A 22,411-nucleotide genomic window follows, 5' to 3' on the forward strand; every position below is an offset into this window, starting at 1 on the left:
GGAATGGCGGCCGGGCCCGCCTCCAGCCCCTCACGGCTGCGCGCGGCCGCCGCCGCCATCTTGGGTGAGGGCGGAAGGGGCCGGGGCAGGGACGTGGCCGGGGCGCGGCTATGGCGGCGGCGAAGCCCGGGGGAGGCACCGGCAGCAGCACCAACCTGCTCTTCTCCTCCTCCGCCACCGAGCTCAGCTTCAACGTGCCCTTCATCCCCGTCAGCCAAGCGCCGGCCGCGCCGCCCGGCCCCGCGCTGCTGCCCGCCGGTACGGAGAGAGGGAGAGTGGGAGGGAGGGCAGCCGGGAGCGCTGGGGATGTGCGGGGTCCCGCCGGGTGCCGCCACCGCCGGGAAGGGCCGGTGGGGCCGGGGGAGTCCCCAGAGCCGAACCGGGGCTCCAGGGGGGGCTGCGGGCCGGGGGGGCCCGGTCCGTGTGGGCTGGACCCGGCGCTGGGAATTCCCGAGCCGGGTGTCCCTGGCGGTGCCTCAGCAGAGACACTGCTCGGAATTACATTTTCCGCTTTCCGGCACTTCATTTCTTCTACTTCCCTCTGCTTAATGCCTGTGTGTGTGCGGGTTTTAGCGCTGTGTCTAAGGACGGGCGCTGATCATCCGCTTCCAGCTCACCGACGCATCAGTGCTTCCATTCAGTGCCTACTGAATGTTTTCGTGGTTTTTAAACCCCTCTCTTATGTTATCTTCTCTTTCCCCGGTTTGAAAATAGCACGTTAAGCAGCCGCCTTAAATATCCTTGTTAATTTAATCCTGGTTCTAATAATCCTTTTCTCCTAAAGCTTTAATGGTGTTCCCAACATATGCGTGTGTAACTTAAAATCTGGTGTTCAGGCAGTTCCAGAGAAAGGAATAGATTTTTTGGGGAATGTGTTCAGTCAGAGATTAAAGCTGGAAGCATTAGAAATGCATCTAGAAACCAAATATTTCAAATTTTACTGTGTTGTGCATGTTGGGGTTGGACTAATGACCTTTGAAGGTCCCTTTTAACCCAAACTGTTTTATGCTGAGTCTTCAAGACTTCATTTCAGCACTGCTGTATCTTAGCTAAAGTAAGTATTAATATAGCTGCAGATCAGTGCAGTACTTCTCTGTAGATTTAATAAAATGATTGCCAAGTATGGCTTTGGAATAGTTTTTTAGATCAACTACATTTTTTTGATAGGAGGGATAAAAGCATTAAAATATTACTTCTACTTACTTGAGGTATCTAGGTAGTTGATACATTTACTAATTCCTTTGTGCAATCCTCATAGTTTTTCTTTCATGCAAATATACATTAATTTTTCATTAAGAAAATAAAACAATTTTGAAGTGCTGATCTGGCTAGTGGCTTTACACAAATGGCTGTCCTGGCAATTTCCTGAACATTTTGAAGCTGGAGATAAAATCTGATGGGATTTGGTTAATGTGGTGAATCTTTTTCTCTCCACATGACTTAAAATTTGATCAGATGAGGATCCATGGTTTTGCAGCTGGAGTGAATTGTGCTTGTTTGTACAACATAGTTTGTGCAAAATTAGGAAAAGTCAGGATAAACAGTAACATTTTGTGTTGGAAAACTGCATGTGTGTACATATATACCTATAGGGGATTTTAAGCAGAACTTTTGTCGCCCTCATTTTGCAAGGAAAGCTGCCCTTAGGCTAAATCTCCAAAACCTATTTGAAAGTGGAGAATAGCAGGAGTTTTGTGAACATTCATTTGCTGAAGGCCCTGAGAGCTCTTGGGCACACTGCTGCATGTTTATGGTGAGGTGAGGTGCAGGGCCTGCTCTGCTGCCAGTTGTTTGGGGAAGCTGAGGGTTGACAGTGTGGTTTGCAGCGTGCTTCTCTCTGTCCCACACTCTTTATGAAATGTGAAAGGAAGGTGGATTTTGTTGTTTAGAAACTGAGACCTTTTATTTAGTAAAAATGGCTACTGCTTGCAGCTGGTAGATGATCCCCAGACCTGACTTTAGAGTGGTCACTGGGTCTGAGGGATTTCAGCATTCTCCACAGAGAGATTTTGGTTTTGTTCCTCAAAGTCGGATCAAGTGCTGTAAGGGAGAGCAAGAGGAATTTGAAGCAGGTGATGCCTCAAATTGACACTGTCTGCACAGACTAAATAAAAGATGGTTAAAATAGTTCTTTTTAATCTTGGCAGCTGCCTCTTTTATGATTAATTAATTAGAACAGCAGCTTCCTAGGGAGGCTTCTCAGTGGATTCCCCTGTACTCCCTAGGTGCTCCCTGTTACACAGTTGTGTTGGCTGTGGATAAAGGCATTTGTTGTTGGCTGCTTGCAGCTGCAGAGACTCTTGGTCTGTCTGCCTGGGGACTGAGCAGCAGAGATGTTCTGTGGTGTCTTCCCCTCAGCCTGGGCTCATTTGGCTGCCAGGCAGGTGAGACACTGAAAACATCTGCTGGTTTTGCAGATGGCACTGACTCCTGTTCCCTCAGGAGGCAGCGCTGCTCAGGCCATCACAGCCTGGGGTGAGCTTGCTGTGAGACCTCAAATCATGACAAACCTCCTTTTTCCCCACTTGTTCCTACATCACTGCAAAATAGAAAACTGTGCTTGATCAGGACTTCTTTTATTTATTTTCTCCATGTGGAAGGGCATTCGTGGCCTTGCATCTTTTTAAATCCTCTCCTGCAATTATGCAGAATGATTTTTCTGCATCAGAGATGTAGCTTTTATGCAAGTCTAGAGTAGAATTTTTACAGAGAACTGGACTAAGTCCTGCTCATAAGTGGCTTAGGATCATGAGTTATAGCCACCTTGCAGGTTAGATGAGGAACCTTGAGAGGGCTCTGCTGAAGGAGCAGGCAAGGATGGATGGTTTACCCTGTAAGTTTGGCCTATTTAGGAATGTTTTTAAACTCTATCCTAAAAATAGGAGCATAAAGTCCTATGCTTATAGTCCTGTTTTTTTTCCATGGTGAAAGGATATGAACCAAGGTTGCTCTTGCTTTTGAGGGATGAGTGAAGTTGGAAGGGATTTTAGTGAAGTTTTAGGTGAAGTTTTAGTGCCTGCCACATTGCCCTGGGAAGGTCCCGACTCCAGTTATATTTTGGTTTCTTATTTAATATTTGTTGCTTTTTCTGTGTACACTGAGTGACTTCCATGGTCCATTTTAAATGTTCTTGAAGACTTGGTATCTTCTGTTTCATTTTATGATGTGCTGAATCAAGGATGTGTAAGCTTTATGGGGGCCAGCAGTTTTGGCCATAGCTGATGCTGGGTGTTCCAGAACATCTTGACCCCATGCAGTGATTTGAAGCTCTCACAAGATCTCTGGTGACCCTTTTGTTTTTGCAGATGATTCTGGAGAGGTTGGGGAAGAGGACAGCTTCCTGGGTCAGACATCAGCCAGCCCCAACCCCCCACAGACTTTCAGCTACTTCTCTCAAGTTCCCAGCAGCAGTGATCCCTTTGGGAATATTGGACAACCACCCTTAACAACTGTTTCAACCCCTGTCGGAGCACCAGCCTTCTCCAGACCCCCCACTTCACTTCCACTGGTGTCTGGCTCCCAGGATGGGCAAAATGCCTTTTCACCACATATTCCCAAATCCCAGGCTTACAGTGCCCCACCCACTTCCCAGGTGGGAATGGCCCCGTACCAGCCCCCTCAGCAGAGCTGTCCCCCGCCTGCCAGCGCTGCCCTGCCCGTGGGCACCCCACAGCAGCAGGGCTACAACCCCTACAGGCACACCACCCTGAGCAGCAGGGCCAACCCCTACCTCACCCCTCCCCAGCTGCAGCAGAGCCACCCCCCTGCCACAGCGTCCCCCGTGCCACCCGTGCAGATGTACCAGACACCCCCGGGGCCGCTGACGCAGGTACGTGACTCCCCCTGGCTGCCACAGCTAAACAAGTCACTTTGCTCTTTCAGCTGTGTGCTTTATCTTTTGAAGATTTTTTTTTTTTTTTTCTCTGCAAAAACCCCAGAAGAAGTCTTGAACTGTTTATAACAGCAAAAGCTTTTCACTAGAAGTAGCTTGGAACTCATGTTGCAGGATGTCTTCCTGATCTTTGAAGTGAGTGTACCCTGAGGCTGTAGCTCTGTGAGCCTCTGGGCATCAGAAACAAGATCAGGCTGTGAAGTTCTGTTGCTCTTTTCTGTGGGTTTCTGAGTTTGCTGAGTTTCACCTGTGCTGCTGCATTTTTTGTGCCTCAGCTTTAAATCAGGTCATTCAGCCACTTCAAAGATATGGGCTAAAATCTCTTTTTAAGCTGGTTTTGTTGGTGAAGCCAGATTTTTTTTTTACACTAAGTCACATAAAATTGTCAGCAAATTCTTTGAAACAAATTGGTTGAGGATTTTGTGTGATTTTTTGTGTATAAAGCAATAATCTTAATTATTTTCTACCTGCACAAAATCACTATTGAAGTAATGCCAATAGGTTAATAAAACCTGGCACATTTGCCTTGAAAATGGTAAAAACTGTTTTTATTTTTGCCTGAGCTATTGTTATATTTCTGTTATCATGAATAAAGAATGTGAAGGTTATATAATGACAAAACATAGCAAAGGCAGTAAAGCCTAGACAGTCTGGAGTTTTAGACTATATAATTTCAGAACTTCTGTTCATTGGATTTTATATATTGTACAATATTTTGGCGCCCCTTTTTTTTCCCCCTTTAAATGTATCATCAACCAAGGCAGTTGCTGCTGCTGCTGACATCAGCTGCTTTTAGTTGTACTGCCTGGGATTTTTGTAAAATTTGTATGAAATCATGCATAAAATCAGTTCCTTTTCTTGTGCCACTGATGCTACATTTGAGTTTGCAATGTGCCTGTTCTGGTCACTTGGCAGGAAGAGAGCTGTAGCTGAAGTGGCCACTCGTTAAAATTGGGAGTCTTTATGCAAAAGCATAATTATATGTAAATGAACAATGAGAAAAATATGGGTTTATTTTCATGTCAGTTTTTGTGGTTGTAAGAAACAAGTTCAGCTCAAGTTTTGAAAATTTAAGAGAATGTTTAAAATCTCACTGGTTTTAGATAATCATGATGCTAAACCATGGCAGTTTTTAGCAGTGTTTGTGTAATGAAATCCACATTCTTTCTCAGTTTGAGAAGGTGTAAGTTCTCAAACACCTGATGAAGTGGACAATACTTTTAGAATGGAAGGTAATGTTCTTGGGGAGGAAAACATGTTTGAAATAAAGGTTCAGAGTATTTCCTGTAGCAAAATAGAGAAGAGTTCTGTAAAAACCCTGTGAGACTGAGGTGCTGAGCCCATCTCTTTTCAGTTCCCACTGTCCCAGTCCCAGCTCCAGCCTGCCAGGCCTGCAGGGCCCCTGGTCCCAGCCCCTCCTGTGCTGCTGCAGAACCAATATGAGCCAGTTCAGCCCCACTGGTTCTACTGCAAGGAGGTGGAGGACAAGCAAATATGGATGCCATTCAGCATTCTGGATTCTGCAAAACTAGAGGAGGTCTATAATTCTGGTAAGTCCTGTCTTATCCAGAGGTGAGCAGAAGGACTAAAGGAAAAAATTGGGGTAATGCCACTCATGTGTGTGCCAGTAATAAGTAATGTTTTGAAGATCTGTTTTTTGCCACTTAATTTATTTCACTGACATCATCACTGCTTGATGCTGTCAGTGTTAAGATCATTTGGTTACATATATATATATATATATATATATATATATATATATATATATATATGTGTGTGTGTATGTATGTATGTATATGTTATAGATACCCAAATGGATATCAGATTTTCATATAGAACTCCTGGTTATTTGTGTCTTGGCTTGCCTTTTTTTTAAACTGTCAGTTCTGGAGTAAGTGTTTGTATTTGGGAGTTTTTCCAAGCGTTTTGTTGTGTACAGAGCATATAGAAGCATTCTAGAAGCATCTCAGTGTTACAGAGCTTCTCTGCCATGGTGTGACTGTCAGTGCTAATGGCCTAATATTGATCACAGGAGTGGAGCTGGGGCTGGGCTGAGAGAGCAGAGCAGTGTCCGTGTGGTGAGCAGGTGTGTCTGTGTGTCCCAGTCCAGCCTGACCCCAGAGCGTGGTGCTGAGCACGGAGCAGTGCAGTGTCCGTGTGGTGAGCAGGTGTGTCTGTCTGTCCCAGTCCAGCCTGACTCCAGAGCGTGGTGCTGAGCACAGACAGAGCAGTGTCCGTGTGGTGAGCAGGTGTGTCTGTCTGTCCCAGTCCAGCCTGACCCCAGAGCGTGGTGCTGAGCACAGACAGAGCAGTGTCCGTGTGGTGAGCAGGTGTGTCTGTCTGTCCCAGTCCAGCCTGACCCCAGAGCGTGGTGCTGAGCACAGACAGTGCAGTGTCCGTGTGGTGAGCAGGTGTGTCTGTCTGTCCCAGTCCAGCCTGACCCCAGAGCGTGGTGTTGAGCACAGACAGTGCAGTGTCCGTGTGGTGAGCAGGTGTGTCTGTCTGTCCCAGTCCAGCCTGACTCCAGAGCGTGGTGCTGAGCACAGACAGAGCAGTGTCCGTGTGGTGAGCAGGTGTGTCTGTCTGTCCCAGTCCAGCCTGACCCCAGAGCGTGGTGCTGAGCACAGACAGAGCAGTGTCCGTGTGGTGAGCAGGTGTGTCTGTCTGTCCCAGTCCAGCCTGACCCCAAGAGCGTGGTGCTGAGCACAGTGCAGTGTCAGTGTGGTGAGCAGGGGTGTCTGTCTGTCCCAGTCCAGCCTGACCCCAGAGCGTGGTGCTGAGCACAGACAGTGCAGTGTCCGTGTGGTGAGCAGGTGTGTCTGTCTGTCCCAGTCTAGCCTGACCCCAGAGCGTGGTGCTGAGCACAGACAGTGCAGTGTCCGTGTGGTGAGCAGGTGTGTCTGTCTGTCCCAGTCCAGCCTGACCCCAGAGCGTGGTGCTGAGCACGGACAGAGCAGAGCAGTGCAGTGTCAGTGTGGTGAGCAGGTGTGTCTGTCTGTCCCAGTCCAGCCTGACCCCAGAGCGTGGTGCTGAGCACAGAGAGTGCAGTGTCAGAGCAGTGTCCATGTGGTGAGCAGGGGTGTCTGTCTGTCCCAGTCCAGCCTGACCCCGAGAGCGTGGTGCTGAGCACGGACGGCGGGCGCTATGACGTGTTCCTGTACGAGCGCCTGAGGAAAGCCGTGTACTGGGACGAGGAGCCCTCGGAAGTGCGGCGCTGCCTGTGGTTCTACAAGGGAGACAAGGACAGCCGCTTCATCCCTTACACTGAGGACTTCAGTGACAAGCTGGAGGTTAGTAAGTCACAGAGGCCTTGTTTTAATTAGTTCATTGTGTTAATCGCCTTAGAAACAGTTCTTTCTGTTTCATGAAGATGATTTTCTGAGTGCACTTTCTGGAACGTAAGCAAATCTTGGAAAGAGGAGTGTCTAGAAGGCCACATTGCTCCTGCATCAGTCTTGCACTGCTGTCATCTAAAATCTACTTGTGTAGTTCTACATGTGACATTTTTATATAAAGAAAGTTTTGTAAATTTTTACTGTAGCATTACATGAGGCCACAAAATACTGAGAAGGTTGCCCTGCTGACTTTAAGTAACTTGTTTTGTTTCAGGCAGAATATAAAAGGGCTGTAACTACAAATCAGTGGCATCGGCGACTTGAATTTCCAAATGGGGAGACAATTGTTATGCATAATCCCAAGGTAATAGATTTTGGCAATTGTGTCTTGCAGGATTCATTAAGGGGGAGTGAGCACATGGATGGAAGCATAAATTGAATGTGCTCTTAATCTTGCATGAAACGTAGCAGTTGGTTGTTCTAGGTGTGTGTGCCTTAAAGATGATCAAGTTTACAGAACACTGAACTTGTGCTTGCTTCAATGTGCTGTCATGTGGTTAAAAGACAGCATTTCTGAAACCTAAAGAGAAGAAGGGTTTGCATAGTAAATATTTTGGCTAGGCATAACTGGCAGCAAATGGTCAGCAATTTGAATTAGTTTAACCTCAATCTGTACCAAATGAAATTAAAACAAAGAGCCTTCATGTGGAGAAGAGCACTAATCTAGCTATAAGGTAAATAGTTTCTTTAAGGCCTGAGAAGGTTTCTTCTTATTTTTAGGCCATGAGAAAGTATAGCAAGACAAGCTTTAAAAGTTCTAAATACTCTGTGAACAGTCTCATGTGATTGAAACATGGACTTCAGCCTTATTGATCAATACTGTTAACTGTTCACTTATCAAAAATGCAGTAATTAATACACAGAACTATCCAAGGAACAGAATCATGGTTGCTCCTACTTGAAATGTTTAATAATCCTGGTTAGGGAATTCTGTTCAGTAAAAATCTAGAGAAAGAGCATTTAAATCACTTGGTGTCATAAATATGAGTTCAAACTGTAAGTCCTATAAACAACTGTACTACTGAATTATTTACTTTTTAGGGTTTCTGGACTACTTCAGATGCTGTTGTCTTTCTCTGAAAAGCACTGCACTTATTTTTTTCCATTTCCCCTTGTGATAGAGGTGTTGTAAATCAGGTAGCACTCAATTTCCTCACATTAGAAGTAATCTGCTAAGGAAGAGTGGACACTGGAGACTAGGAAGGAGGAGCTTGAATAATGCTTGACTGGGGAGTTAAAATGGTGATTCTGAACCATGAACAGGCCCAGCTTCTTCACCTAGTGGTTACTTTGAGTCATCAGTTTGCTTTTCACACTAATGGGGATTTTGTGGAAGAAAATATTTGATTTTCAGATGAAAGGTAAAGCAATCAAAAAGTGTGTTGAACTATGCAGTGCTGTCAGACTAACAGTATGAGTCATGAGGCTTTTCTGTGCTTGGAATTGGACACTGTGTTTGTTGCAGGTCATAGTTCAGTTCCAGCCTTCTGCCACACCAGATGAGTGGGGCACCTCTCAAGATGGGCAGGCAAGGCCAAGGGTAGTGAAACGTGGAATTGATGATGACCATGATGAGATTCCTGATGGTAGGTGATGAGATTCCTGGTGCACTTGGGTCTGCACTGGGAGCAGTTTGGATGTGTGCAGAAGCTGGACAATGGTGGGTGGAGTGGCTGTGTGCTGGTCATGCCTGGAGTCTAAAGATTAAAGTTATTCCTTCATCTGAGCTGTTTGCTGAGCTTATCTGGTTTTGGGGTGTTTTAGTCCTGTGGGCTCTGTTATGTCCTGAACCATGTTATGTAATAGGCTTATTAAACAAGTGTGTAATTACACTTGCTAGACTCCTGAACTTCACTCCTGCTGTATATATTGGTACTCTGAATGTTTTCCTTGTTTTTTTCTACAGGAGAAATGTCCCAAATTGACCATCTGGTATTTATGGTTCATGGCATAGGTCCTGTATGTGACTTGAGGTTTAGAAGCATTGTTGAATGTGGTAAGTTTGGGCTTGTATAATGAGCAGTTGTATTCTTGCTGTTTAAATGTGGCTCTCTCTAGCTCATATTTAGATACACACATCTTCCCAAGTTTTTTTTAAAGAAAAGTCTCTAGTGTTAAGAAATTCAGTTTTTTCATTATTATTTTCCAAAGACAGAACCTGTGTTCTGTCAATGTTGAAGCTTTAGCTGTTATTATCCTGCTCACCAGGATAACAGCAGCTCACCAGGATAATAAAACCCCCCTCACCACACATCCCACAATTCAAATCACCCTGCAAGTGTGGTAGTTCTCAATACCACACTTGCAGGGTGATTTGGGTTTTGGGATGTGTGGTGAGGGGGGTTTTTTGGTTGATTTGGTTTTTTCTTTTTGTGGTGTGAGTGGATGTGTTTGCTTTGTGTGGCTTGGTGTGTTTGCTTTTTTTTTTTTTTTAAATACACTCTGGTAGAACTGAGTAAATTAACAAAGCCCTCTCTGGTTATGGAGTGAACAGGCAATCATTGTGAGATAAATAGAAGCTTGCTAAAAAATCCACTCTAACATAAATGAGTACTTTCTTATTGTTAGAATGGTAATAATTGAAAAGATTTTTCCAGTTTTCAATTTGCATCATTTGTATTCTGACTATCTGTGAAATTAAGGGGAAGAAGGGACTTATTTGTGTGTTACTTGAGTTCTGCAGCTATCAGATTTTCATTATTCTTTTTCTTCACAGTTGATGATTTTAGGACTGTTTCTCTGAAGTTGTTGCAGACTCACTTTAAGAAGTATTTGGAGGAAGGCAAAGTGAGCAGGGTGGAATTCCTTCCAGTTCACTGGCACAGTTCTCTGCATGGAGATGCAACAGGTGTAGACAGGTGAGGTGAGGGTGGTGTTTAATGTTGAAAACATCTTAAAAGCTGCTCTTTAATGGGTTATGGAAAGTAGAGAAAAAGAGCAGTTCATGTGTGTGTGACTGGATTAGAGACATGCAGATTTTTTTAAATTAACATTTTGATGAGGAGTATTTGGAAAGCTGGAAGGGCTTGAGGAATATTTCTCTTGTTTATTTTCATGCACACAACTTTTCAGTTCAGGATTTGCATGAGAGTGGCCAATGCATGATACTTGATGAGTGAGTGTGTAGAGATTGTGATCAGAAGGATGAGGTGGTGAGTCTGGAGATGTTCTGTCCATGGGGTGTGCACAATTTAGAGTAGAGAGTTTTCTTTAATTTCCTGCAGTCTGATTGAGTTTCACCCTTTCTGAGGAAGGCATTGAGCCCTCTGTCCAGTCCTAGAGGAGTGCCTGAATTATGATTAGGCACTTGAGCTGAGGGGTTCTATTTTTGAAGCAAAGTATCTATACTTTGGTAAGAATGTTACAGCATTTAAAAATCTGTTTTAAAATCCCTTCTCTGTGCCTACCCCTCTGCTATGACTTCAGAGTTCAAGCTGTTTCCCTTGCTCAAATCTGGGGAAGTAAAAATTGTGAGGGTGGCAACCTGTGGCACTTAAAGTGATGCTGATGTTCTCCAGACTGTTGTAGCCCAGTGAAATCACACTGCTTTGCTCCAGCCTTGCTGTTTTATTTGCATTTGAGCACTGCATGAGGAGGGAGCCTTATTCTGTTAATCAAACCAGGCAGTCCCAAGTCTATAGCAATTCCAGTGCAGCTGTCTTGACTCCAGGCAGGCAGATGGTGATGCCAAGCTTCTTCAAAAAGAGAGTATTACCATTCTCTGAGTCTGATTTTATATGCAAGTTCCTGTTTCTCTTCCACTTCAATCTGCTCACCAAACTTCCCTGGTGCTTCATGAGAGTAGTGTTGGAATAGAGAAGAGGTTATTTCAGGCATTCCTTCAGCCGGGAGAGAAAAGAAAATAGCTGTATCTTTCTGAAATATTACAATCAGCAGGTAGCATTAATGTGTGAATATGCAACAAGGCCAGAAGGCTGTATGGGTTTTTAAAATCTCTTTAGAGACCCTTTCTGTAGCATTTACATTGCATGAATTTCAAAAGCTAACAAATTTCTCACGAGCGTTTCTTAAAAGCCTTTCATGCTTTGAACGATTCTGTGTTACCAGGAACATAAAGAAAATCACTTTGCCGAGCATTAGTCGCCTGAGGCACTTCACCAACGAGACGCTGCTCGACATCCTGTTCTACAACAGCCCCACCTACTGCCAGACCATCGTGGATAAAGTGGGCATGGAAATGAACCGCCTGTACGCGCTCTTCATGAGCCGCAACCCCGACTTCAAAGGGGGAGTCTCTGTGGCTGGGCACAGCTTAGGTGATTGTCTGAGGAATGCTGCTTTTATCTCAAATCAGTGCCTCTTAAAAGGAAAATGGCATCTTTGTTATCCATAAAACTCAAATCATCGGTTAGGGCATGGTTGTCTTTCAGAAAACAGCTGACAAACTCCTCTCAACAGCTGAGTTTATCAGGCTTTGAGAGAAAGTTAGTATTTCCCTTCATGAAAACTTAGTGTCTCATCTGTGTTTAAAAGTTAACAGATTATCTGGTGACTTGTTAGGTGGGTGATGTCTGTGTCTCAGAACCCCACTTAGTAAAAGTACAATCATTTTTATAGAATAAGTGTTAGAGCAGAATATTGACATACTGGTTTGGACTGGAACTTTTCCTCCTGTTCACCAAGCAGTCTCAGGTGTTTAAGGAAAAATAGTTTAGTCCTGGCAACTCCATAAAGCATGAGCAGGGAAGAAAAGGGGCTGCTTTTAGCTTTTTATGCTCAAGTTAACATATGAGTATTTTCATTCAGCCATCTCTTGATCAAGCTATACCATGACATTACTATTGCCTATAAATCTTGCTCAAGATTTAGGGACAGGAAAACCTGATATTTTCCCCAAATCAACTCTAATCCCTGTTTGCAGGTTCCTTAATTCTATTTGACATATTGTCTAACCAGAAGGACTTGGCTTCATCAGTAAATTCTGGACCATTCTCTGGTGTTAATGGGAATGTGAAGGATGTGGCTGTTCATGACAAACAGGTAATTTGCATGCTGGTCTTTCCAGGTCTATAGATCTGATATTTTCAATCTTTTTTTTTTTTTTTTAACTTTTCATACTTTATTAGCTGAACCAAATCTGTGGATTTTGATAGTACATTTAAACACGTTAATGGAAAGATGCTGTTTTGTAAATATTGTAATTTCTCAGGACAAATTAATTAGCTCTCTCTTATGTTTCAAGTAGGCCAGTAATGAGATTTGGTGGTGAACAGCAGCTTTGACCCTTGTGAACATGTTACTTGGTCTAACAGTAAATGATGGGGCTGGTGTATAAAAGGGAGAGAATTTGTGTTTAGACTAGAAGTGGTGACCAGTTGTTTGAGGAATAAAAGGAAGCATTTTTGAGTGTTTTGTCTCTCACAGTAATTTTTAAATATTTATTTTGCAGTTCTGTTTTAGTGCAAAATTTGTGTCCTGCTTCGCTAAAAATCGATATACATTTACAGAGCTTGCTTGATAATGTTTTTAAGAGAAAATAGTTCAACTTGGTTTTGCTTGCTGCTTACTGGTTTCCCACTTTTAGAGAGTGTGATTCTGTTTGTGTGCTGTTTTGTTGAGATGACTGAAGATACCAGTTCCTTGGGCTCCTCCATTGCTACTTCTGCTGATGACCTTTGTGAGGCTGAAGCAGAGGAAGATGTTCCCACTCTGCAGAAGACTCTGGAAATGCTCAGTTTGTCAGAGTACGTGAGCACCTTCGAAAAGGAGCGGATCGACATGGAGTCCCTGGTACTGAAATCTTCACTGCACTGCAGGGGCTGCCCAGGGAATGGAGCTTTATGTTTGGGTTTTCTTCTTGTTCTGTTTTTCCTCTCAGTGCCCATGAGAGCAGTTGCAAAGATAAGATCATCAATGCATGACTTGAAGACTCAGTGTTCTGCAGCTCTTGTTTTTTCTTGATGTGGTGCATCCCCCCAGTTGTTAGGGCACTCTGTCTTTTTAATTTTTTGTATTTTCTGTAGCTTTATAAATTGACTTAACAAATTCATAAGTCATTGCCGGTATGAAATTATTCATTTTACTAGAAAAGTTATAAGTACTTTTTCTACTAGAAAAATAAATTTTTATGTGTGTGTTTGGTGTTTGTTTCTTTAGCTCATGTGTACAGTTGATGACCTGAAGGAGATGGGGATACCTCTTGGACCAAGAAAGAAAATAGCTAATTTTGTAAAAGACAGAGCAGCCAAGCAGGTAAATACATATTTCAGGATGGAAGTTAAAAGTTGTTAAGCAAATGTTAACAAGCTTCTATTCTTGAATACTCTTGTTAACATCCTGAATATATTAAAGGAATTTTGACAGCTGTGAAATTAACCTTTTTTCTCCCTAACTTTAAAACTTTTCTCAAAAGGAACAAAAGAAAGCAGTAGCAGAAAAGAAAGCAGTGCTGGCTGCCACACTCCAGACTCAAGAAGACACCCAGAAATCAAAAGAGGCAGTTTCTCCTGTGTCACCTTCAGAGTCTGGTCAGATGCACTCAAAGAGGAAGCTCCCAGTTGGTGCATCTGTGTCTTCTGTGAACATTGACTATGAGTATTTTGAAATTGGAACTGGCCAGGTGAGACTGTGTAGATCTAAATGAGCTGAACAATTTAAAGGATTTGATCAGTCCTCTCTTTTTACTATAGTTTTTTTAATGTTGATGACTTTTTGCTAGTTCCTTTGAAGCTGACAGTTCTGAGAGATGATGTGTCTGATTTCCCTCTGGCAGGTTTCTGTGGTTTACAGTGCACTGGACTTTGAACCAGATATTTTCTTTGCTCTTGGTTCCCCAATTGGTGTGTTCCTTACTGTGAGGGGTGTGGAGAAGATTGATGAAAACTACAGACTCCCCACCTGCAAGGGCTTCTTCAATATCTATCACCCAGTGAGTAGCAGTGCTTTTGACATTTGATTTTAGTTGATGTCGATGACAAAAAAGGCAGAATACTAAGTTTTACTTTCTGAGCATTATACCTCTTGTTCCCCTATGTACATTTCCTAAAACACTTCCAGGTATAGGTTGTTTTCATAGTATTTGCCTTGTTTCTTTTCAGAATTAAGGAAGTTTTTTGGGGGGATTGTTAGGATTTTTAAAATTAATTTGAGGCCACTCTTGTAGGCTTTTATGGAATATTTGTGTTTTTGCATGCAGTGTTTGTTCTCCTCTGTCTCATTTTGTTTAACAGTTTAATGTTCATAGAGATTGAGTGCAAGGAAATCTTGCTGTTGTGTTTTCTCATTAGAATCCCCTTCTAGGGAGAACAAGACCAAAGTAATTCATGAACCTGCTTAATGTCATGAACTGAATTTCTGTAAATTCAAATAGTTCAGAAATGAACAATGGTTGTCTATAATCCATAAATAGGGACTTTTTTCACTGAAATATAGAGTAATTTTAAAGATAACTAAATGTCAATGTGTTGTCTCTTAACAGCTTGATCCAGTAGCTTACAGGTTAGAACCAATGATCATTGAAGACCTGGATTTAAAACCAGTCCTCATTCCACATCATAAAGGCAGAAAAAGACTTCATCTGGGTAAAAAGAAAACTTACTTCATATGGATCCTATTCATTATTTCTCATTTGATGGATCAGAATATTGTAAGATTTTAAGAGATTGATTAATATCCCTGGATATCTGACTCCATATTTTTCCTAAACATCAGAGGTGATTCCCCCCAGCCCCATAAGCTGGGCATTCACAATTCCATTCAAAAGTAACAATCACATTTCCTCCAGATTTAACCTTCTCATTACCAAAGTTCTATTAAGACATTGCTTGATCACCTTCATTTCTAAGAAGCTGTGAAACAGAAACTAAATTTATTGGTGTCCCTAACGACCACCATGATCTGTTCAACCAGTCTGTTCAGTGTTGGCAGCCCTGAGGGAAAAGGAGCTTCTGTGGCCATGGGAGGGCAGGGACTGACTTTGTTGCTCATGGCTGCACATCAGACCAAGGTGCTCCACTTAAATTTTGCACATCTAATAAGGAAAGTCAGTTTTGCTGTTGTGCAAGTTCACAGAGCCCTGCTGAAAGCCTCTGTTCAGGCACTTGGAAAGATTCTGTCCTTTGGAATTGTCCTTTAGAGTGAGTCTGCTTTGCTAGACTACACAAGATACTTGTTTCAGGTTACAGCTCTCCAAAAGTGTGTATAGTAAAGGAGAAAAAATGTGGTTTGTTGCTCCTTGTTGTTTTGACTTTGATCTGGGTGGATTCATTGACCCATTGAGTAAGAAGGCAATTGTGTGTTAATTGCATTTCACCTAATATTTTCAAATGGAATGGAGAAGTAAGAAACATGCATTAATTTTTATGTGTATTAATTGCATTTCACCTCATCTTTTAAAATGGAATGGAGAAGCAAGAAACACACATTAATTTTTATGTGTATTAATTGCATTTCACCTCATCTTTTAAAATGGAATGGAGAAGCAAGAAACATGCTTTTATGACATAGCAGGCCTGTTTCTGCTGCTAATTGAGATGTTTATTGAACAGAACTTTATCATTCTGCTTTTAGTTGGTGATTTTAAATCCTTCTGAATTCAATTTTTGGTGTGTTTTTTTTTCTTTCTCAGAGCTGAAAGACTCTCTGTCTCGTATGGGATCTGATCTGAAGCAGGGCTTTATTAGCTCTTTGAAGAGTGCATGGCAGACCCTTAATGAGTTTGCACGTGCTCATACATCTTCAACCCAGCTGCAAGCAGAGCTGGAGAAAGTAGCTAACCAAATTAAAGAGGAGGAAGAAAAGCAAGTGGTGGAAGGTACATGGACACCTTATTGGTTTTTCTGTAACTTACTTGTCTCAAACAAGTTGACACTTGAGTATCCCAGTGACTGTTTGCTATTGATTTTCCTGACCCTGTTAAGGAGATCTCTGCTAAATGCCAGGTTCCCACCAAAGCTGCTCTGTCACTGTCCTCAGCTGGGTGTGGGAGAGGAATTACAGTGAAAGCTTTGTGAGTTGGAGTGAGTTCAGGGAGAGATCACTCAGCAGTTACTTCTTTAGAAAACTGTTTAAACTGTTAGGAAAGAAGTAAGCCTATAGTTCAGTAACCTTTCTGAACCATGCTGGGCAGTTCAGGTTATTATTGTCTTATCACAAACATTTGGAAATTACACAGAAAAATGGCTAATATTCCTTAATTATAGTCAAGCAGGCTGTGCTTGAAAACAGTTTAAATGTGAAACTCTTTGATTTTAGCTGAGAAGATCACTGAGAGTGCAGACCCTCCAAAAGATGAAGATGTTTCAGTGAAGGTTGGGATGCTGAACGGGGGGCGTCGCATCGATTATGTTCTACAAGAGAAGCCAATAGAAAGCTTCAATGAGTACCTGTTTGCTTTGCAGAGTCACCTGTGCTACTGGTAAGGGGAGACACCTGTGATTCCAGAAACCCTGCTCAAGGGACACAGTGTGTGTGATTGTCCAGGAGTGTCGGGCTCAGGGTGTTGTGCTTGGATGTCACTATGTGATAATCCTACTTCAAAGTAAAATTCTGTGACCAAATCTGTTTGCAATAAAGACATTGCACACTCTTCTCTTGACCTTTGACACTCCAAACACACATTTTAAGCTACTGTCATTTTCAAAACAAGGAGAGCTTTGGAAGCATTTTCACAACTGCAGCTTTTCAAATAAAACTGTTCACGAAGGATTTTTATTAGACTACAATAAGTGGTAAAACTTTACTGCTTCTTCTGGCAGAGCAAAGGATTTGTGAACTTTATTTAACAACACACCTTGGAATGTAATAGCCAACCTTGGGTGTCAGCTGTGAGCTGTGCAAAGTGATGTTGGTGAGGAGGAGTGACTGGTCTCTCATTTTGAGTTCAGCAGGTGCTGGACAAAGAGTGCTCTATGTTCTTTCTGAAGGTTTTGATTTTCAGCAGGTCATTTTAGCAGCAGGCATTTTTTCCAGAGGTTAAAACACAGCTCTGAAGGCATTACCTGAAGGGTCTCATTAGAGCCATCATCACTTGAATGATGAAGCTCAGCACCTGCCAGAGGAGGGGTTCCGGGCTGCTGTGAGCACTGGGCTGTCAGCGTGACCCGGTGGTGGCAGTGCCGTTCCACAGGCAGGGCTGAAGGGAGCGGAATTCCTTCCACAGGGTGGCAGCCGATCACTGCCAGGATCTTAAAAGCCTGCTACCTGTGCCTGTTTTTGTCATTCGAGTAAGGAAGATAAGCACGGTGATTAATGACCCGAATAGGAGAGCATTTTTTTCCTGAGGAATGGTGGGAAAAGCTTTAAATGAAATGCTCTGAGTGTTGGAGAGATTGGAGCTTCTGTGTTGAACCTTCTGCTTGCTTGTTTGCTGCCCATTTAATGCAGAGACCATCAAGAAATGTCTGTGCTGAATTGTGGAATGTACATGTATTCCCTTAGCTTGTGTGTTTAATTCTGTACAGGTCTTCTGCAAATCATGTTCCTCACGTTTGGAGGATCACACTTCTGACCATCTAATCTCATTCACTGCTCCCTATATGATTTATTTTAAAAAGCACAGGAAGCTGCCCTCATCAAACAACTCCAGCAGCTCTGGAACTTTGTTAAAATTTGCCTGTTTAACATTGTTATTTTTTATGTTGGTGTTGTTTATGTGCGTTTAAATAGCATTTTATAGATGAAGAAGAAGATTAAGTCTCTTCATGTTAACTTTAAATTCAGATAGCCTGAAGCTTTGCTTTTTGAAAAGAGGAGGGAACACAGCCACTTGGAAACATGTCACTTGAATGATCTTTAAATTATTGGAGATCTATCTAACATTTTAGTGGTAAGCTAGAGAGGAAGACTATGGGTGTTTAACATGGTCTGTTTACAATTAAGGGCCTGCCAACTAGAGAAGAATTAGAATATTGCTGCTAGAACTGGGCTAATTAATGGAGTGGGACAAAATGAGTAGGATGGAGTGTGGAATACATTCAGAACAAAAAGTGAAACATTATTTGAGGAGATTAAAACAAGGAAGTAACATCAAAGAAGTGGTTAAAGGAGGGGATTTGGAATTGCAGCATAGGACATTAGGGAGGGCAGGAGGAGGAAATGCACTAGAAAAAAGGTAAATGCATAGGCTAGGGTTGATAGCAGAACTAATTGAAAACTTGTGTAGAATTACAGCTTGAAGGAAGCTGGCAGAGATAAGGCCATGTTCATGACAAATAAATACTGGGCCAAGAGGTTGTGCAAACTCTTTGGAGAGCTGAAATAGGCTGGAATGTGACTTAGGAGAATTAGAAGATGGATCATATTGAACTAACTTTTTCCTTCTTTTTTCTTCCCTTTTTTCTTTTTGTTTTATTTATTCCATTCCTCATAGGGGATCTGAAGACACTGCCTTGCTGTTTCTCAAAGAGATATACAGGACCATGAATATCAATCCTGAGCAGCCACAGCATTGATGTATAAAAACATGAATTTGTAAGTTTGCTCTAATGTAACTTGTGTGCTCATATCAAATTCAGCTACAGCTTAGATGTCTTTACTTTCCCTTTCTCCTCTGAAGTTTAAATTATGAAGCAGACAGCCATAAAATGTCATTTTGATTGCAAAAACAATTTCTAAACTTGAATGCAGAGGAAGTCTTTTTCTTCTTCCTTTCATTTCCAGAATATATTTGATCTTAGTCCTTTTGGTACTGGATAATAATTGCTACTACAAATACAACCAAAGTATGATCTCTTTCTTCTGCTTCTCCCTCAGTTTTTTGTTCAGTGAATGTTCAAGAATAGGAAAATGTGGTGAAATTGGATATGATGAAACTTTATTTACAGTGCAGTAGATTAAAGACCTCTAAAAGTGTTTCACTGGTGAATGTAAATACTGGATTGTTTCACCAGTGGTGCACATTTGTCAGCAAAAAGCTGTTTGTCTGCTAAGAAGGTGTTAAACATTACTATTGATTAATTAATCAGACCCTTATATAGGTCAGTATTTTATTATCTTTGTATAGATTAAGAATTTCAGTAGAACAAGTGAAATGACACAGCATGGAAATCTACTTTGGAAAGAAATTAAATACATGGTACAGTTGAGTATCTTAGATCTGAAATATTCTTGCAGGTATTTTTATTTTAAGCTGTAGGTTTCCAGACTAAGGATCTGTGTTGTACCAGTTTGCCTCACTGGTTGTTACAGAAAAGAAAATACTTTCTTTTGAGAGGCATGGAAGAAATAATATGCACCTTGCCTTTTTGGAATCATACAAGATAGTTTTTGATGTATTTCTCCATTTTCAGAAGAGCTGATAATGTCAAGGTACATAAATACCCAGCATGAAGAGAAATGCTTGACATTTCAGAGGAATATTTTAGGTATCTTTCATTGCTATCATACAGTTTTAGTACTCTTGTAACAGAATGCTTCTGATGGTCAGTTGATAGCAGCTTTTTTTTTTTAAATAAAATGTCAAGGCTGATCAAACACATTTCTTTAAAGCATGGAGAGGTAAAAGGAAAAAGGCACCAGCTGGCTGCACAGCTCTGACAGTGCTGGATCAGTCATCACAATGGCTTATGCACAGTTTCCAGTCACAGTTGCAGAATTTTTTCTCTGCTATTTCTTGATGATGGCTCTGGTTGAAATCATAGGAATCTCATTGCAAAGGGAAAGCCTTTCAGCCTCATTGCAGGGGGGAATGGGCTGTGATGATTTATCAGTGCAGAGCTCAGAGGAGTTTGCTCTCAGCTGCAGCAGACACTGGGATAATTGTGGTTTTTTGAGGACTCCACTGTTGGGGAACAGTTTAGCAGGATGTCACACAGCAAAGCACAGTCAGGCAAGTCTGTAATTCCATCAGGAATTGCTCACAATGTTCCCCAGCACTGGTTTGGCTGGACAGTGTGTGAGACTGGGATTCAGATACCTGAGGCCTAAATGGGAGGGCAGATTGCACTGAAGTGGTGTCTTGGGAAGGCTGCACACCACAAGACCAGGAATCTTTTCCACATGACAAGAAATGTCTTTCCATGTGCTGAGTTAAATATTATCACATCACAAGGAATTACTGAAGTGGAAAATTCTTCCTCAGTGTTAGCAGTCATGTGGGTTTCTCTCTTTTTTTCTGTTCTTTTAAGACCTTCAAATGTGAAAGGTGGCAGTGTGAAGGTAATTATTACCAGTGGTGCCTCTGACAGCAACATCCATTTTATTCTGTGAGAGTGGCTTGATTTAGCACTTCTAGAAGCTGCTCTTTGTGAAACAGTAGTGTAAGAAAGAAGTGCACCAGCAGATTAAACCTTGGACATATAAACTGTCACCATCCTCACTAGGATCATTTATTACCAAAAGCTAAAGAATCTAACAGCTGGTTAAAATGTATAATTAATGACACCCTATTAGCAGTTGTTGTGAGCTTTTTCTGTTTGCAGTTGTAATTGCCAATTTATGTCCACAGAAAGTACATTTCAGAGTCTTGGTTATGAAAAGTTTGATTAAAAACATGTATGAATTTTTAGATCTTTTTGAACCTTCTTGAAATTGAATGGTGGCATATTTAATATGTTCAGTACTACTGCAGGAATAGAAAACCTGATGGATTTCCTATTTCCAATATGTCCATGTTCTGTTTTCTCTTGCTCCTGCAGACCTGGTGAAAACCCCTCTGAAGAACATCTGGTATTTTCAGAGCTGCAGATGAGAGGATAAACATCAGAGGTTTTTTTTCCTGCCATTCCAGAACTTACTTGGATTCTACCTTCTTGAGTCACTTCAAGCAAACTTAAGTTATGAGATGATCAGGACTGTCATTCAGGAGATGGATGGAATGACAGAGTTTTGATCTTAAAGCAGCTCAGTTGTACCATTGCCAAATACAAGGGGATTGAAGGAGGTTTTTTTTGGCATGCAAATCATAACTTCTCTCCTTCAGCTCTCCTGTCTCAGCTGGCTGCCAGACATCTTTGCCTAGCAAGGCAGCATGTCCTCAGTAAAAAGGACTTGATGAGAAACAGCAATAATCTACTGTTCTTGACACATTTGTTCATGCCCCTTTAAGAAATGAAATGTGAACTGAGGTTATAACCATCTTTAATACAGATTACACAAACCAGTTCATATTTACTAAAAACTAGCAACCAGAATAATTTTCTTACTATTGTAAGTGTGATGGAGATTATTTTATAAAGACCTTTTTAAGCCTCTGTTAAGAGTTTTATTGTGGCTTTTTTTTAAGTAAAAATGAACTTTTGACTTTGAAAATATTAGAAGTTTGTTACAGCTAGTTCATTGTTCACATATCCTGAAATGAACGATTTAAAATGACATTTTGATCTGGTAATTATAGAATCACAGACTATTCTAAGTTAATTAAGGCAATTTTAGTGAAACTAGGCTGCAGTTATGAGAACTAAAACACTTACCTTGACCTTGCAGTTTAACATCTCAGAACTGTTACTGTAAATAGGAACCTGAAGCCTATGGGTGCTAGATAATAATCTAGATGCAGCCCTGCAATCCAGACTCCATTTTCATGTAATGAGGTTCAGGTGAGTTAGGTATTGTGAAACCCTTGGAATTTATGTCTCTGAGTACTGAGCTTCTGTAGCTTCAATTTACACACACATTGTGGCTTTCCTTAATATTAGTGGCTTAACCTTATTCCTGACTATTTGCCTCTGTTATTGCAGTAAACAAATTTTGAAATGCAGTATGGTTTTTTTTTTTTCCTTGATATATGTAAAATACACATTATTGTGTATACAAATTGATGGCTGTAATTAAAATTACCTTACTTCCAGTGAGTCTTTTCAACAAGGTTTTGTATTTAAACACACAGAATAGTTTGGGGGGGTTGCTTAGTCCAACTTCCCTGCTTAGGGCCCTGTTCAAGGCTGGAGATCCTTTGCCTCTCTGGCCCTGGTGTAATGTTTGACTGCTTGGATTGCAGGATTTTCTTCTGCTACACAGTTGAAATTTTCTGGGTGGGCTCGTATCTGTGGCCTTTTGTCCTTTCTCTGCATCTTCAGGAATAACATCTCTGTCTTTTGTAATCTCACATTTGATAGCTGAGGACAACGAGGAGATTTTCCTGTTTGGCTTCTCAAAACCCAGCACTTCCCTTGGCATCTCTTGCCTGCCATGGCCTGTGGCCCTCTAGTGAGTCTTGGGGTTTCCA

At 41.8% G+C, this 22,411-nt stretch overlaps 1 protein-coding gene across 3 annotated transcripts; it reads left to right on the forward strand.

The window, feature by feature from the left end:
* The first annotated feature begins 50 nt into the window (after nt 1–50).
* SEC23IP (SEC23 interacting protein) lies at nt 51–22,033 on the forward strand. 3 transcript variants are annotated; one of them, XM_071446336.1, is made up of 19 exons: nt 53–258; nt 3,306–3,829; nt 5,247–5,442; nt 6,989–7,182; nt 7,502–7,591; nt 8,753–8,873; nt 9,194–9,283; nt 10,004–10,145; nt 11,356–11,564; nt 12,170–12,288; nt 12,868–13,038; nt 13,405–13,500; nt 13,661–13,867; nt 14,021–14,176; nt 14,726–14,828; nt 15,875–16,060; nt 16,501–16,663; nt 18,617–18,717; nt 20,880–22,033. In XM_071446336.1, exons 1-18 carry the CDS (start codon nt 111–113, stop codon nt 18,696–18,698), a joined length of 2,997 nt encoding a protein of 998 aa, XP_071302437.1. In that variant the 5' UTR covers nt 53–110; the 3' UTR covers nt 18,699–18,717; nt 20,880–22,033. The 3 variants fall into 3 exon arrangements, with proteins under 3 accessions (XP_071302439.1, XP_071302437.1, XP_071302436.1); XM_071446335.1 differs by having other exon boundaries at nt 20,883–22,033; XM_071446338.1 differs by lacking the exons at nt 16,501–16,663; nt 18,617–18,717; nt 20,880–22,033 and having other exon boundaries at nt 51–258; nt 14,726–14,893; nt 15,875–15,997.
* Nucleotides 22,034–22,411: the final 378 nt, after the last annotated feature.

This window comes from Agelaius tricolor, unplaced genomic scaffold (assembly GCF_023055355.1).
Source record: "Agelaius tricolor isolate 1412-34295 unplaced genomic scaffold, bAgeTri1.0.p SCAF_22, whole genome shotgun sequence".
Taxonomy (NCBI): domain Eukaryota; kingdom Metazoa; phylum Chordata; class Aves; order Passeriformes; family Icteridae; genus Agelaius; species Agelaius tricolor.